Source organism: Hippichthys cyanospilos, chromosome 1 (genome assembly GCF_059441005.1).
Source record: "Hippichthys cyanospilos isolate Australia breed blue-spotted pipefish chromosome 1, RoL_Hcya_1.0, whole genome shotgun sequence".
Lineage (NCBI taxonomy): Eukaryota > Metazoa > Chordata > Actinopteri > Syngnathiformes > Syngnathidae > Hippichthys > Hippichthys cyanospilos.
The window spans coordinates 3,140,001-3,154,081 of record NC_142369.1 but is presented as its reverse complement, the minus strand read 5'-3'; the positions used below and the strand labels follow the sequence as shown (position 1 = coordinate 3,154,081).

At 37.7% G+C, this 14,081-nt stretch overlaps 1 protein-coding gene across 1 annotated transcript; it reads right to left on the bottom strand.

Moving 5' to 3' along the window:
• Window positions 1-3: 3 nt before the first annotated feature.
• On the bottom strand, window positions 4-12,945 carry LOC148428610 (uncharacterized). The gene is made up of 10 exons (XM_088427185.1): window positions 12,782-12,945; window positions 9,015-9,145; window positions 7,382-7,490; window positions 5,542-5,800; window positions 5,347-5,471; window positions 4,140-4,276; window positions 1,591-4,031; window positions 1,434-1,505; window positions 1,204-1,365; window positions 4-214 (listed from the first exon to the last, which is right to left on the bottom strand). The coding sequence occupies exons 2-10, from the start codon at window positions 9,104-9,106 to the stop codon at window positions 84-86; spliced, it is 3,528 nt and encodes a 1,175-aa protein (XP_088283311.1). The 5' UTR covers window positions 9,107-9,145; window positions 12,782-12,945; the 3' UTR covers window positions 4-83.
• Window positions 12,946-14,081: the final 1,136 nt, after the last annotated feature.

Below are 14,081 nucleotides of genomic sequence, written 5' to 3'. Positions count from 1 at the left end.
GCATTTTCAAAAACAACTTATTTTACTTTTAGGGCAACTTTGACCAGAACAGCATTTTCAAAAACTTACATTTAAGGTACTTTTTAGATGCATTGTTTTTTCTGTAAGATGGCGAGCATTTCGTCATGCCTTCTCTGGTACGGGACGGTGAAGTCGGATGGGCTCAGGACCCCTTTTCCCTGTTGCACTTTTCCCATCAACACATACGTCCCACCTGGACAGAGAGAAAAAGTTTAGCCAACTTTAGAATCTAAAAACGTACGCTTGGTGGTCAATTAGTCTGCTGGTGGTTGCCAATTGGCTTTTTAATAATCATTGCTTAATTTACTATTTCTGTGCTACACTCACACATTTGTGACTAATTCATTCGATGCCATTGACTAGTATACTTAACAGCTCTAGTTATTATCCTTCATTTTTGCACCTCTGCTATTTTTGTGCTTCTCACACATTTTTTACTAAATAATTTTAATGCCATCGACAAGTATACTTGGGCTGTAAATTAGAAGAATTTTGTTGTGTAGTGGTATGCATATGACAATAAAACTCGTGCAAAGCGCTGAAATTCTGGACATGGGCTTCACCACTAGAGGGCATTAATGCCGTATTTTCTGGCGAAATTCAGCCCCATTTCACAAAATCGATGAAATTCTGGACATGGGCTTCATTTTACTAGTTAAAAATCACCACTAGAGGGCATTAATGCCGTATTTTCTGGCGAAATTCAGCCCCATTTCACAAAATCGATGAAATTCTGGACATGGGCTTCATTTTAACTAGTAAATCACCACTAGAGGGCATTAATGCCGTATTTTCTGGCGAAGTTCAGCCCCATTTCACAAAATCGATGAAATTCTGGACATGGGCTTCATTTTAACTAGTTAAAAATCACCACTAGAGGGCATTAATGCCGTATTTTCTGGCGAAATTCAGCCCCATTTTAAATATTGAAGTTCAATTGTCTTCAAATCACTGAAATTCTGGACATGGGCTTCATTTTAACTAGTTAAAAATCACCTGTATTTTCTGGCGAAATTCAGCCCCGTTTTAAATGTCTTAACCTTAGCAACTAGCTTAAAAAATAGCTGTCAGCTGTTTTGATTATGAACTAAAAATCACTGGCAATTTAAATTTTGTGCTATTGCACATCACTAGATGGCATTAATACTCCGTTTTAAATGGCATCAAGGAGGTGTGTCTTACTTATGGTCAGCTTCGGGCATTTCTCGCACGAGGAAGTCATTTCCATTTCTCCTCCCTCTTTGACCGTCAGGATTCCCTTTTTAAAGACTTTGATGAGAGTCACGTTGACGATGGCAGAAGCTCTCAGACCAGGGCTCACGTCCACAATTTTTCCTACAACCACTAAAAGGCGAGAAACGGCGTACGTATTAGGGCAGAGTTGCGCAAGCGTAGAACTTGAAGCGACTCACCGAAATCACTGGAGCAGTAGCTGGGCACTAAAATGGCGTTCCTGTTGCAGGTCTTATTACACAAAGGGTTCACTGTGGGGTAAACGCACCAAAATTGGAGACGATGCGTAAACGCACCAAAATTTAAGCAGTCATTCAAAATTGGGCGTCAACTCACTTTTTTGCTTTGGCTCCATTTTGCTTTTGGGAGAATTGACCGGTGAATTTCCAGCCATGGTCTTGGGCGCAAGCTTTTGGGTAGTTGCCGATTTGGGGTTGGATGGCTTTTGCACGGGCACTTGCATGAGCTGGGGCTTTTTCACTGGCGCTTTTGCCGCTTTGGTGGTAGTTGCTGCGTCGGACGATGTGGAGGAGTGTTTCGCTGTCTTGCGCTTTTTCGCCGGCACTTTTGCCGCTTTGGTTGTAGTTGCCGCGTCGTCGGACAGTGTGGGGGTGGGGTTCGTTGATTTGCTCTTGAGGGTGGCCATCACCGGCACTTTTGCCGCTTCGGTGGTAGTTCGCGGGTCGTTGGACAGTGTGGTAGTTGCCGGGTCGTCGGACAATGTGGAGGAGTGTTTCGCTGTTTTGCGCCTTTTCACCAGCACTTTTGCCGCTTTGGTGGTAGTTGCCGCGTCGTCTGACAGTGTGGGGGTGGGGTTCGCTGATTTGCTCTTGAGGGTGGCCTTCACCGGCACTTTTGCTACTTTGGTGGTAGTTGCCGCATCATTGGACGATGTGGAGGAGTGTTTCGCTGTTTTGCGCCTTTTCACCAGGACTTTTGCCGCTTTGGTGGTAGTTGCCGCGTCGTCGGACAGTGTGGGGGTGGGGTTCGTTGATCTGCTTTTGAGGGTGGCCTTTTTCACGGGCACTTTTGCCGCTTCGGCGGTAGTTGCCGCGTCATCGGACAGTGTGGGGGTGGCCTTCACCGGCACTTTTGCCGCTTTGGTGGTAGTTGCCGCGTCATTGGACGATGTGGAGGAGTGTTTCGCTGTTTTGCGCCTTTTCACCAGCACTTTTGCCGCTTTGGTGGTAGTTGCCGCATCATTGGACGATGTGGAGGAGTGTTTCGCTGTTTTGCGCCTTTTCACCAGCACTTTTGCCGCTTTGGTGGTATTTGCCGCGTCGTCGGACAGTGTGCGGGTGGGGTTCGCTGATTTGCTCTTGAGGGTGGCCTTTTTCACCGGCACTTTTGCCGCTTTGGTGGTAGTTTTGCGCTTTTTCACGGGCACTTTTGCCGCTTCTGTGGTAGGTGCTTCGTCGGACGGTGTGGAGGAGGGCTTCGCTGTTTTGCGTATTTTCACGGGCACTTTTGCCGCTTCAGGCTCAAGAGTTGCCGCTTCGTCGGACTGCGTGGGTTTTGCTGATAGGTTGCGCTTTTTCACCAGCACTTTTGCCACTTTAGGGTCAGGGGTCGGCGATTCCACGGCTTTCACCGATTTGGGCTTTGAGATTTGCATTCGCACGGCCCCTTTCCGAGTGGGTTTGGGTTTGGGGTTAGTTGACACTTCGGGCTTTATGATTGGCTTCTTTCCGGCTTTGCTGGAAGTTTTAGCTGCTTTGGGTTTGAGGGTTGGCTTTTGCACGGGAACTGTGCTGGTGGGTTTAGCTGGTTTGGGCTCGGGGGTCGCGGTCTCTTGGGATGGCTTCTTGTGTGATTTAGCCGCTTTGGGCTTGAGGGTTGACTTTTGCACGAGCACTTTGGTAGGTTTAGCTGATTTGAGCACGGGGGTTGTGGTCTCTTTTTTCATGGATGGCTTCTTCACGAGTTTGGGCTTGAGGGTTGGCTTTTGAACGGGCACTGTGCTGGTGGGTTTGGGATTGAGGGTTGACTTTTTCGCGGGTGCTTTGCTGGTGGTTTTAGCTGACTTGGGTTTGGGGGTAGTTGTCTCTTCCTTGGATTTGAGGGATTGTTTATTCGCGGCTATGGGAGTTTTAGCTGCTTTGGGCACGATGGTTGACTTTTGCACTAGCACTTTTGTGGGATTAGGGGTCGTGGACATCGCGGAGGTGGATTTAGCCCAATTTGGCTTGTGGGAAGTTTTGGATTTGAGGGATGGTTTATTCTTGGCTATGGGAGTTTTAGCTGGTTTGGGCACGATGGTTGACTTTTGCACTAGCACTTTTGTGGGTTTAGGGGTCGTGGACGTCGTGAGGGTGGATTTAGCTGATTTGGGCTTGATGGTCGGCTTCACAACATTACCGGAAGATTGAGCTAGTTTGGGCATAAGGGATTGCTCTTCCACAAGCTTTTTGAGCTTGGACCCTTGAATGGTGGATCCGGATTTTTTTACTTTTTTCTGGGCGGTCACGATTTTAGGCTTTGGGGTTGTGGGCTCTTCCTCGGACTTTTTGGTGGTGGGTTTAGGTAGTTTGGGCTTGAGGGATGGTTTCTTGGTTTTGCGCACCGAATTCGCTTGTTTGGGCTCGGGGGTCGCTGTCTCTTCCACGGACATTTTGGGGGTGGGTTTAGGTATAGGCTTGAGGGATGTTTTTTTCTTGGCTTCGCGGGATGGAGATTTGAGGGGCACCCCGCGGTAGGAGGCACGGAAGCCATTTCCGGTCACGCTACTGTCGGAGACAAAGTGGACCACGAGCTCGTTCCCAGTGGTCCTGATCATCCTGAGTGCAAATACAAATACTGTTTTTGTCTTTGTCGCGCCAAATGCACCAAAATCTTTTTGATTTCATTGCATACACGTGTTTGTAATTTTAGTAACTTGAACTTACTGGGGTTTCTGGTCACCACAGAATTTGCCAATTTTCTTGGCGGTCTCTTTCTTCACTCCGTTGTAGAACGCCACATAGTCAAAGCGGCAGGACGAGTCTTCTTCCAGGTCCATCTTCTCAAAACTCACCTCAATCACCTGTCAAGGAGCACCGACATATTGACCTCAATAAACCAGCTGGGGTTTTCCTCGCTTTTACTTTTATTTAGGACTAAATAATATATTAAAAAATGGTCAAAGTTACTATGTTCTTAGGTGTCAGTGGGTCAAAATACACACACCATAAGCCAAACTATTTACTGCTCATGATTCCTTGTCAAGTCAATTCTGCAAGCAGCCAATCAATCCTAGTTCCGCTTAGTTCTGGCATGTGACCCTGATCATACTTTCGCTAAGATGACATACAAGAGGTGCCATCTGCTTGTTAACTCTGCAAGCAGCCAATAATGTGCTCCATTTCAATGCTAGTGTATAAAAGTTAGTTTTTCATTATGGACAGCGGGAGGTGCTGCAGGTGCTGCATTTACCATTGTCAGTAGCTATAACAAACATGGCCGCCTCCGGAGAAGTGCCACCCCCGTGTAAGATTTCATGAGACCTAGACCTATGATCATATTTAAAAATACGTGTGCCTATGTTAATAGCTAAGGCATTTATAGCTAATGCATTTAGAATCCCAGGTAAAAACATCAAAATTGTACATATATATTAAAAATTGCTATCAAAATAGTATAGTAAGTGCTACGTAAATATAATATACATGTATACAATCAGAAAACATCATAAAAAACTAGAGATTTATTTAGCCTAGGCTAGGCTAGCTTCATATTTTTTTATTATCTCCAGCTTTTTTGTCGCAAAGCGGGGAAAATACCGTAAGAGGGGACGAAAAAACTCACGTAAGCCAGGGATGCTGTAACACGGGGGCCCACTGTACTGTTGGTCATTCGCAGCTTTTTTTAAATTTACAATTGTTTTATTCCTTTTGAATGCAAAACTGTCCAATACACACTGTCCCTTTGAAGCAAAAAAAAGACCTTTTGCGGCCAGCAATCGTTGAATGCTGCCCATCCAAACCTTGGTCATCCAAACCTTGGTTTGGTTTTGATCTCAAACTGGAAAGAGCCCACCAGAAATGCTCTCCGTTGTTGATCCGATGTTCAAAGCAGTCTAATGGAAAGCGAATAAATCTCAAGCGTAATGCTCACATTGCTTTTGTCCACCAAGATGTACCAGGAGCAGCTGATGCCTTCTGGGTATTTGCCATGAGGATAATTTGGTGACTGGAAGGAACCTTGGGATTTTGTTAGCCGCCCGCCGCAGAATTGAGTCTCTGCGGGCAGAAAATCACGTTCAAACGTCCCCGCGCGCAATTGCGGGCTCGGCGCGATGGAGCAGCTCACCTCCCAAATGCGGCTTCCCCGCTCGGAAATAGGCCAGGAAGCCTCTGCCGCTCCTGTCCTCGTCGCTCACCATATCCAGCATCATGCTGTTGGAGGTGGCGATGAGCGCCCCGGGGCGAAAGGTCCCGCAGAAGCGGCCCAGCTTCTCCACCGAGCGCGAGTCGCCGTTGTAGACGTCCAAGTAGTCGTAGCGGCAGCCCTTGTCCGCCTCCATGTCTAACAGGCTGAACCCCAGCATCACCACGTGACCTTCCGGGACCTTCCGGGACCAACCGTCGTTTATTCGGTTGCGCCGCGAGGAAAGCCGACGTTAAAAACCAAGGAGGGATATGGAAGACGGCGATTCCGTATTCCTTCCGTTTTTTCACAATATTATCTACCACATCGCCAAACGGAGCGATCGGATTCGATATCCGACAGCGAATGGCCCGTACGTGTTGCCTAAATATACATTTAAGCCCAACGATTGAAAAAATATACGTATATACTGTGCGTTTGTGTCTTAAAAAAAAAATGTATATTCGTATACATTTTATTCAATGTTGCATGGTTGTTTTTGGTACTTGTACCAAAGTAATCCATTTTAGTATCTTAAAAGTGTACTATACCTGAAATTATTTAGAAATGAATTTCAAATGTATTTGAATTTTTTACTTCGTTATTTTAAATGGACTATTGTAATACTTTATATGTGCGTCTTGAAAAAATGTATATACGTATACATTTAATTCAACGTTTGGTTGTTTCTGGTACTTGTTACTCAAGTAATCAATTTTAGTATCTTAAAAATGTACTCTTTTGATACTTACCAAAGTAATCAATTTTAGTATCTTAAAAATGTACTCTTTTGATACTTATACCTGAATTTATAACTGAATTTGAAATGTATTATTTTAATACTTATTTGAATTTTTTATTATTTTAATATTTTAATACTTATTTAATTTTTTTTATTATTTTGATATTTTAATACTTATTTGAATTTTTTATTATTTTAATATTTTAATACTTATTTGAATTTTTTACTTTGGTATCTTAAATTGACTATTGTAATACTTATACCTGAAATTATTTATACTTGAATTTATTATATATTACCTAGAAAAAAAAATTCATACCTCACATAAACTCAAATTATTTTTCAAAATAATTACTTCCAATCATGAGATGTAATATCGTCTAAATCATGCTTATATTAATACATTTATTATTATTTATGTATTTAGTACAGTATTATAATAATATGTAATAGTGACTTAATACATTGTGCTTATATTTATTATGTATTCTTTTTAAAAATATTTTAATACAAGGACCTGATGTCAATGATTCTTATTCACCAGAATTTACTTTAATTCTTAAATCATGTTTTGAAGTAATTATTACATATATGTGTGTATGTAATAGCAATTTCTAATATATTTTGCTCATATCTTAAATGGGACTATTGTCACTTATACCAGATTTTTTTTTCTGAATTTATCTAAAATGTATTTTAATACGTTCATATTTTAAATCTCAGCCTATTGCTTAGAAAAACAAAATAGAAAAAAATGATTACCTCAAAAAATGATGACTCACCAAAATGTACTTTTAATTGTCATTCCTTTTAAATGCCATGATAATTACAATAATAATATGTAAGAGCGTCTTTTAGTATATTGTGCTTGTATTCATGATTATTATATGAAACTGATGTAAATGATTTTTATTCACCATGCTTAATTTACTTCTTAATTCATGTTTTTCACTCATTATTCCATTTACGCGCGTATGTAATAGCATATTATACTGCCTCCCGGTGGCCAAGGTCGACATATCTCTTGTGTGTGTTACTCACGGTGATGAACCAGGTGCAGTTTCGGTTGTTTTGGTACATTTCGGGGAAGTTCTCGCTGGCCAAGATGCCCGACGTGCCGGTCAAATTGCCCCCGCACCCAAATTGCTTGCTGATGGGAGTGGAAGGGACCAGATTTCAAAGCGTTAGCAAAGGGGTTGACAATCGACCTTCATCGAAATTAAAGACAATCCTATCAACTGTATGTTTACATAGGTTACAGGTTAGTCTAAAACTGAAAAAAAGTGCTTCAAAATGCCAGAAACTAAAGACAATCCTATCAACTTTATGTTTACGTAGGTTACAAGTTAGTCTAAAACTGAAGTGCTTCAAAATGCCGAAATTAAAGACCGTCCTATCAACTTTTTTTATGTTTACATAGTTACAGGTTAGTCGAAAACAAAAAAAAAATAGTGCTTCAAAATGCCTGAAATTAAAGAATCCTTACAGGTTAGTCTAAAAGTGAAAAAAAAAAATCAAGTGCTTCAAAATGCCTGAAATGAAAGACAATCCTTTCAATTTTTTATATCTACTTTGGTTACAGGTTAGTCTAAAAGTGAAAAAAAAAATCAAGTGCTTCAAAATGCCCGAAATTAAAGAATCCTATCAACCTTTTTTTTATGTTTATATAAGTTAGAGGTTAGTCTAAATCTGACAAAATCAAATGCTTTAAAATGCCTGAAATCAAGACAATAGGTTACAGTTTAGTCTAAATCTGAAAAAAGCAAATGCTTTAAAATGCCTGAAATTAAAGACAATCCTATCAACTTGTTTAGTTTACATAGCTTACAGGTTGAAACTGAAAAAAAATCAAGTGCTACAAAATGCCTAAAATTAAAGACAATCCTTTCAACTTTTTACATTTACTTTGGTTACAGGTTAGTCTAAAACTGAAAAAAAAATCAAGTGCTTCAAAATACCCGAAATTAAAGAATCCTATCAACCTTTTATTATGTTTACATAGGTTACAGGCTTGTCTAAATCTGAAAAAAACGTGCTTTAAAACGCCTGAGATTAAAGACAATCCTATCAACTTGTTTATGTTTACATAGCTTAGAGGTTAAAACTGAAAAAAAATCAGTGCTTCAAAATGCCTAAAATTAAAGACAATCCTATTGACTTTTTTTTATGTTTACATAGGTTACAAGTTAGTCTAAAACTGAAAAAAATCAAGTGCTTCAAAATGCCTGAAATTAGAGACGATAACTTTTGATGTTGCTATAGCTTACGGGTTAGTCTAAAACACAATACAACCAAGTTCATTAAATGCCTGGAAAAAGGATGCTAATAATCTTGCATTTATACTTCACGTAGCAAAAGCAAAGGCTCTGCTCTCGGGTCATCCGTGCCCCCCCCCCCCCCCAAAAAAAAATGGGCCCGCCCCACTATTTGACAAGAACTGCCTTAACCAATGACGCCCTCAAGGAAAAGCCGGCAAAATGTACACTTTTTTTTCAACATTGCGGTAGGACTAAAAATAACGCGGCTATCTTTGTTAGCATCCAGTTAAGAGCGCGAAAGCGTGATGTGGAAAGCGCAGGCTGCAATTTCCGCGGCGCGCGCACTTAACGCACACGTGTGTTTGAGAGGCCGGCGTTTGCAAAAATGTCGTCGGCGGCGGCAAGAGGGAAGTCACCTGTAGTCGCTCTGGGTCTGAACGGCCGTCCATCCCAGCGTCAAAGTGACCAGCACGCACACGCTCCACACGCTCCACAGCCTGAGCTCCATCCCGCTGCCCTGAGATTTGCGGCGGCGGCGACCGTGGCGCTGGGGGGGGGGGGGGGGGGAGGGGCGGGGAGCGCGGGAGGAAATGAGCGCAATCAAAGTGACCGCCGACGCCGCCGCGCTTACCCTTTCGCACTCCTCAAAATAAGGCGCGCTTCACCTAGTCATCCTTTTGCTTTCAAATTGAAAGTTGTTTTCATTTGAAGAACATTTTTCAATGGCTGTCATTTCAGTCTTATGTTTACTTACACATTTATTACCTTATGTAGTCAAAAATATAAAGGATTGTTATTTTAGGAAAAAAATTGCATGGTGTAAATTTGTATTTAAATTTAAAATACAGTATTTTCAATTTTTTTTTAAATGAAATGGGTATAAATCTCAAGAAAAATGTTTATATTTACGTAAGGGGCATTAAACGATATTTGTATTTGTTATTAGTTTATTAGAAAAAAAATTGCATGGTGTAAATTTGTATTTATTGAAGTTTAATTTGTTTTGAATTTAAAATACAATATTTTCCATTTTTTTTAAATGTAATGGGTGTAAAACTGAAGAAAAATGTTTATGTTTATTTAAGGGGTTATTTGTATTTTTATTAGTTTATTTTCATTTATATATTTGTATAATTTTAATAACATTTTCGAATGAGTGCAATTTGAAGAAAAATGTTGATGTTTACGTAAGGGAAATTACACGTGAGAAATGTATTTTTTTTTCTTTTCATTCAGTATAATTTTTATTTGAATAAAAAAACTGCATGGTGTTGAGGTTTTTTTTTAAACTTTTTTATTTCAATATTTTTTAATGGAGTAATTTGAAAGAAATGTTTCAAAGTTTTTAATTTTAAAAACTTTTTAATGACTTTTTGTTTTAATATTAATAGTTGCATGGGTGTAATCTGAAGAAAAATGTTTACAGTTTAATGATTTTTTTAAATGTAATGAGCATGTTTTTGTTTTAATATGGGTGTAATTTTAAGAAAAAAATTTCAATTATAACTTGAATAAACTACATTGAAGGGAAATTACACGTGAAAATTATGTTCACTTAATATAGTCATTGTCTTATCTTTTCACTCAAATTTTTGGAAGTGGTGTCATTTTGAAGAAAAATCTTTATAATTACATTTACTTACATCTACTGTAACAAGGTCAATTACACGTGAAAATTTACTTCAGTCATTGTTTATTTTTTTAAATTAAAAGTCTCATTTTTATGAAATTTATTTACGATGTGTAGTTATTGTTTTAAGTCATTGTTTTATTTTTTTTAAATGAAAAGTTATGATTTTTATGAAATGTATTTACCATGCGTAGTTATTGTTTTAATGTTTTTAAATTAAAATTTATGATCATTTTAATTTCTAAAATAATTATCACAAAGATTTGTGGGCTGTCTTGCTGTCTTGTTTGAAAATAATTTAAGAAAAATGTTTGAAATTGTGCTTTTGTTTAAATTGAAACAAAAGATCAATATCTAATATTAAGTATTTGTTTAAATTAAAAAAAAGACCACTATCTAACATGAAATAGTTGCCTAAAGAGTATCAATTTGAGAAAAATGAAAATTGTTCAAAATTACTGACGTCTTGCTTTTGTTTAATTTTTTAAACTGAAAAAAATAATAGCAAGTATTTGTTAAGTATTTGTTAAGTATTTGCCAAATTTCTTAAATTGCTTAAAAGAAGGTTATGATTTATTTTTGCACCTTAAATTACAAAAAAAAAGGGGGCTAAGCTTTTCTAGGAAAGGAAATAAATTCTTAGCCCATTGGCGGATTTTTTTTCTTCAAACAAAAAATTGCAGTGTTCATTCACGTGCAGTCAAGCTTCAAATGCCTTTACTCAAGGTATGCGTGTGCGCGTGCGCGTGTGAGCGTGTGACAAGTGCGCCACTGTTGGGCGTGTGTGCTTATTACGCTACAACGTCACAGTCAAGCCTTTCATTTGCAAGGACCGCAGTTGAGCCACAGGAAAAAAAAAAAAAAACAAAAAAAACATTTTGAGTTGACTTGAGGCCCTTGAAGCAATGCTACTCAAATACGAATATCAAAAAGTGGTATCAAGACCACCAAAAAGAATGCACGCTTTTCACCCGCCCTGATAATAGTTAAGAAAAAAAAAGTCATGTTGACAAATCAACAAACAAACAATTAGGATGCTTTTGCGCCCTCTATGCATTTTGGGGGATATTACAAGATGCCCCAGAAAGCGGAAATTGAAAGAAGGCAAACGGAAGTGTGCATTTTGGGATCAAAATCACAAACGTATGCATATGCTTGTCAAACATCCTTATAGGAGCGAATGACTCTCAGAACATGTAAAAAAAACAAACAAACATCCTTATAGGAGCGAATGACTCTCAGAACATGTAAAAAAAAAAACGTGTGTACACCTTTCTTAATATATCAAATGCCGTATTCAATTATTTTGTTGAAAATGCAAATTAGTTTTTAATATGTACCAATGATTCAATGATTTTGTTTGTAATTAAAATACAATTGTTTTTATAATGTACCGATTCATTTTAAAATTAAAATTAGAATTAAAAGTTTTTAAAATGTACCAAATATTTAATTATTTTATGCAAAATAAAAACAACGCACCAAATATGAACCAATTCAGTTATTTTGTTTAAAATTAAAATATTTTTTAAACTTACCAAATATTCAATTATTTTGTTCAAAATTCAAACAAAATGGTTTATAAAATGTACCAAATATTCAATTATTTTGTTTAAAATTAAAATCAAATGTTTTAAAATGTACCAAATATTTTGTACAAAATTAAAATAATGCACCAAATATTCATAATTTTTTAACAATAATTTGAATTGCAAAACCTTGTAAATGAGATCGTCATTAAAAGTGTCTTACTTTATAGTGTCGTCTGGTCACAGGTAATATGGCCGCCCTGAGCGGCTAAGCTAATATGGCAGCATTGTGCAACTAGATATGAAGCTAATTTGATGTAGAAGCTAATATCGCCACTATGACAACTACAAAAAATATGGCCGCTCTGAGCGACTTAGATGTAGAAGCTAATATGGCCGCCCTGTTATGTTATTTAAGGTAATATGGCCGCCTTGCGCAACATTTGATGTAGAAGCTAATATGGCGGCCGCGCGTTGACTAACTCAAAAAAAGTAATATGGCCGCCCCGCGCGACTTTGATGGCTTTCATCCCAACATTTGACGTTAGCATGGTTACTGTCTCTTTAAGAGGTTAAGCCCCTGCAGAATTGATGAAGAAACATGGCCGCCACTTTGATCGGGGCTGCACAGAAATATGCCGAATAAAAATCGTCAAGGTTTTTTAAAAGAAGCGACATTTTGAAATGGCGTTTAAAAGACTTATTTAGACAAGTTACGAAAAACTGAATTTGAGTTGCTATGATGAGTTATTTGCACGAAAATGTTAAAAACGATTTAAAATCAACACATTTGTCTTACGAATACATGTTTTACTTTAAAATGAAAATCGATTAAAATCGTAATGAACTGACAAAAAAAATTCAAATTTTTAGAAATTCTACATATTTTAAAATAAAAATCAATTCAATTGGTAATAAACTGCTATTTTATACTTAATGTTTTTGTATTGCCCTAGCGCTTGTTATTGAGTTTTTTTTTTTTAAATGTCGACACTAGACACAAGTAATACAAAAATCAACTTACCGTGTGATGAATCCAAACAGTCAGCCTGTCGCTAATCGAAAAACACTCGATTAGTATCCAAGTCCACGTCTTCGCCCTTCCAACTCCCAACAAGTAGTGAAGCGACGCTGTCGGGATCGGCAAAATTTAAAAGTCGGCGTCTTAGCGTCACAAAGCTTGGCTGGCTTCTTTAATCTTTGCCCGCCAACAAGCGTTGAATAACTTTGTCAAAGTCAAAAGTCAAAGTCGTTGCATCACAAAGAAACTTGCAACTTCTAGGCCCTTCTTTCTCGTTTTTAACTATTTTTCAACTCTACTTTAATCTCCAGTGCTGGAAATTAGCCACAGGCAAATGGAAAACATCTTTCTCAGACTTTTCAGTCCAGAACCGGAGGACATTTGATTGCATTTTATTGCAAAATACTAAAAGCGCAGAATTTGCAGAGGACATTTTCTTGTCCGGAGACCAAATCTTAAAATAACAAGAAAATATTAAAGATGACTGGAGTACCCCCTCAAATTAAAAATGTCTCTTGTGCCACCCCCTGTGATGACTAAACTAAAAAAAAAAATGCTTGAAAATAGTTTTAAAACATGAAATATGACTAGAGTACCCTCTTAAAATAACATTTTTCTCCTGTTCCACAGCCCATAATGACTAAAACATAAAAAGAAGAATTCTTGAAAATAGTTTAAAAAATATTAAAGGGGACTGGGGTACCCCTTAAAATTCAATTTTCCTCTTGTTCCACACCCTTTAATGACAAAATCTTAAAGAACAAGAAATTAATGCTCAAAAACTGTTTTACAAATGCTAAATATGACATGACAAAAATAACTTTAGGATGTACACCAGTACATCCTAAAATTATTTTTTTCCCTCTTATTCCACACCCTGTATAACCTGTAATACTTGTAATATTTTTAAAAATACTAAATATGACTAAAATTATTTTTTCTTTCCACACCCTGAAATGACTAACCTAAAAAAAAAACTTTAAAAAATGCTTGAAAATAGTTTTTGAATTACTAAATATGACTAGAACACCCACTAAAAATTATATATATATATATATATATATATATATATATATATATATATATATATATATATATATATATATATAAAGAAGAATCAAATCAAATCTTTTGAGCACGGCAGAAGAAGTTAAAAGCAGTGATTGACATAAGACATCATAAAAGTCTTTTCCAAAAGAATGGGTTCAGCAAAGTTATGTACTCTGTTTTTCATCGTTTTTTATGACTTATGTTTCTTTATATCATAGCCAGCCTTCCTTGAAGGTCTTAACTTGACCCCATG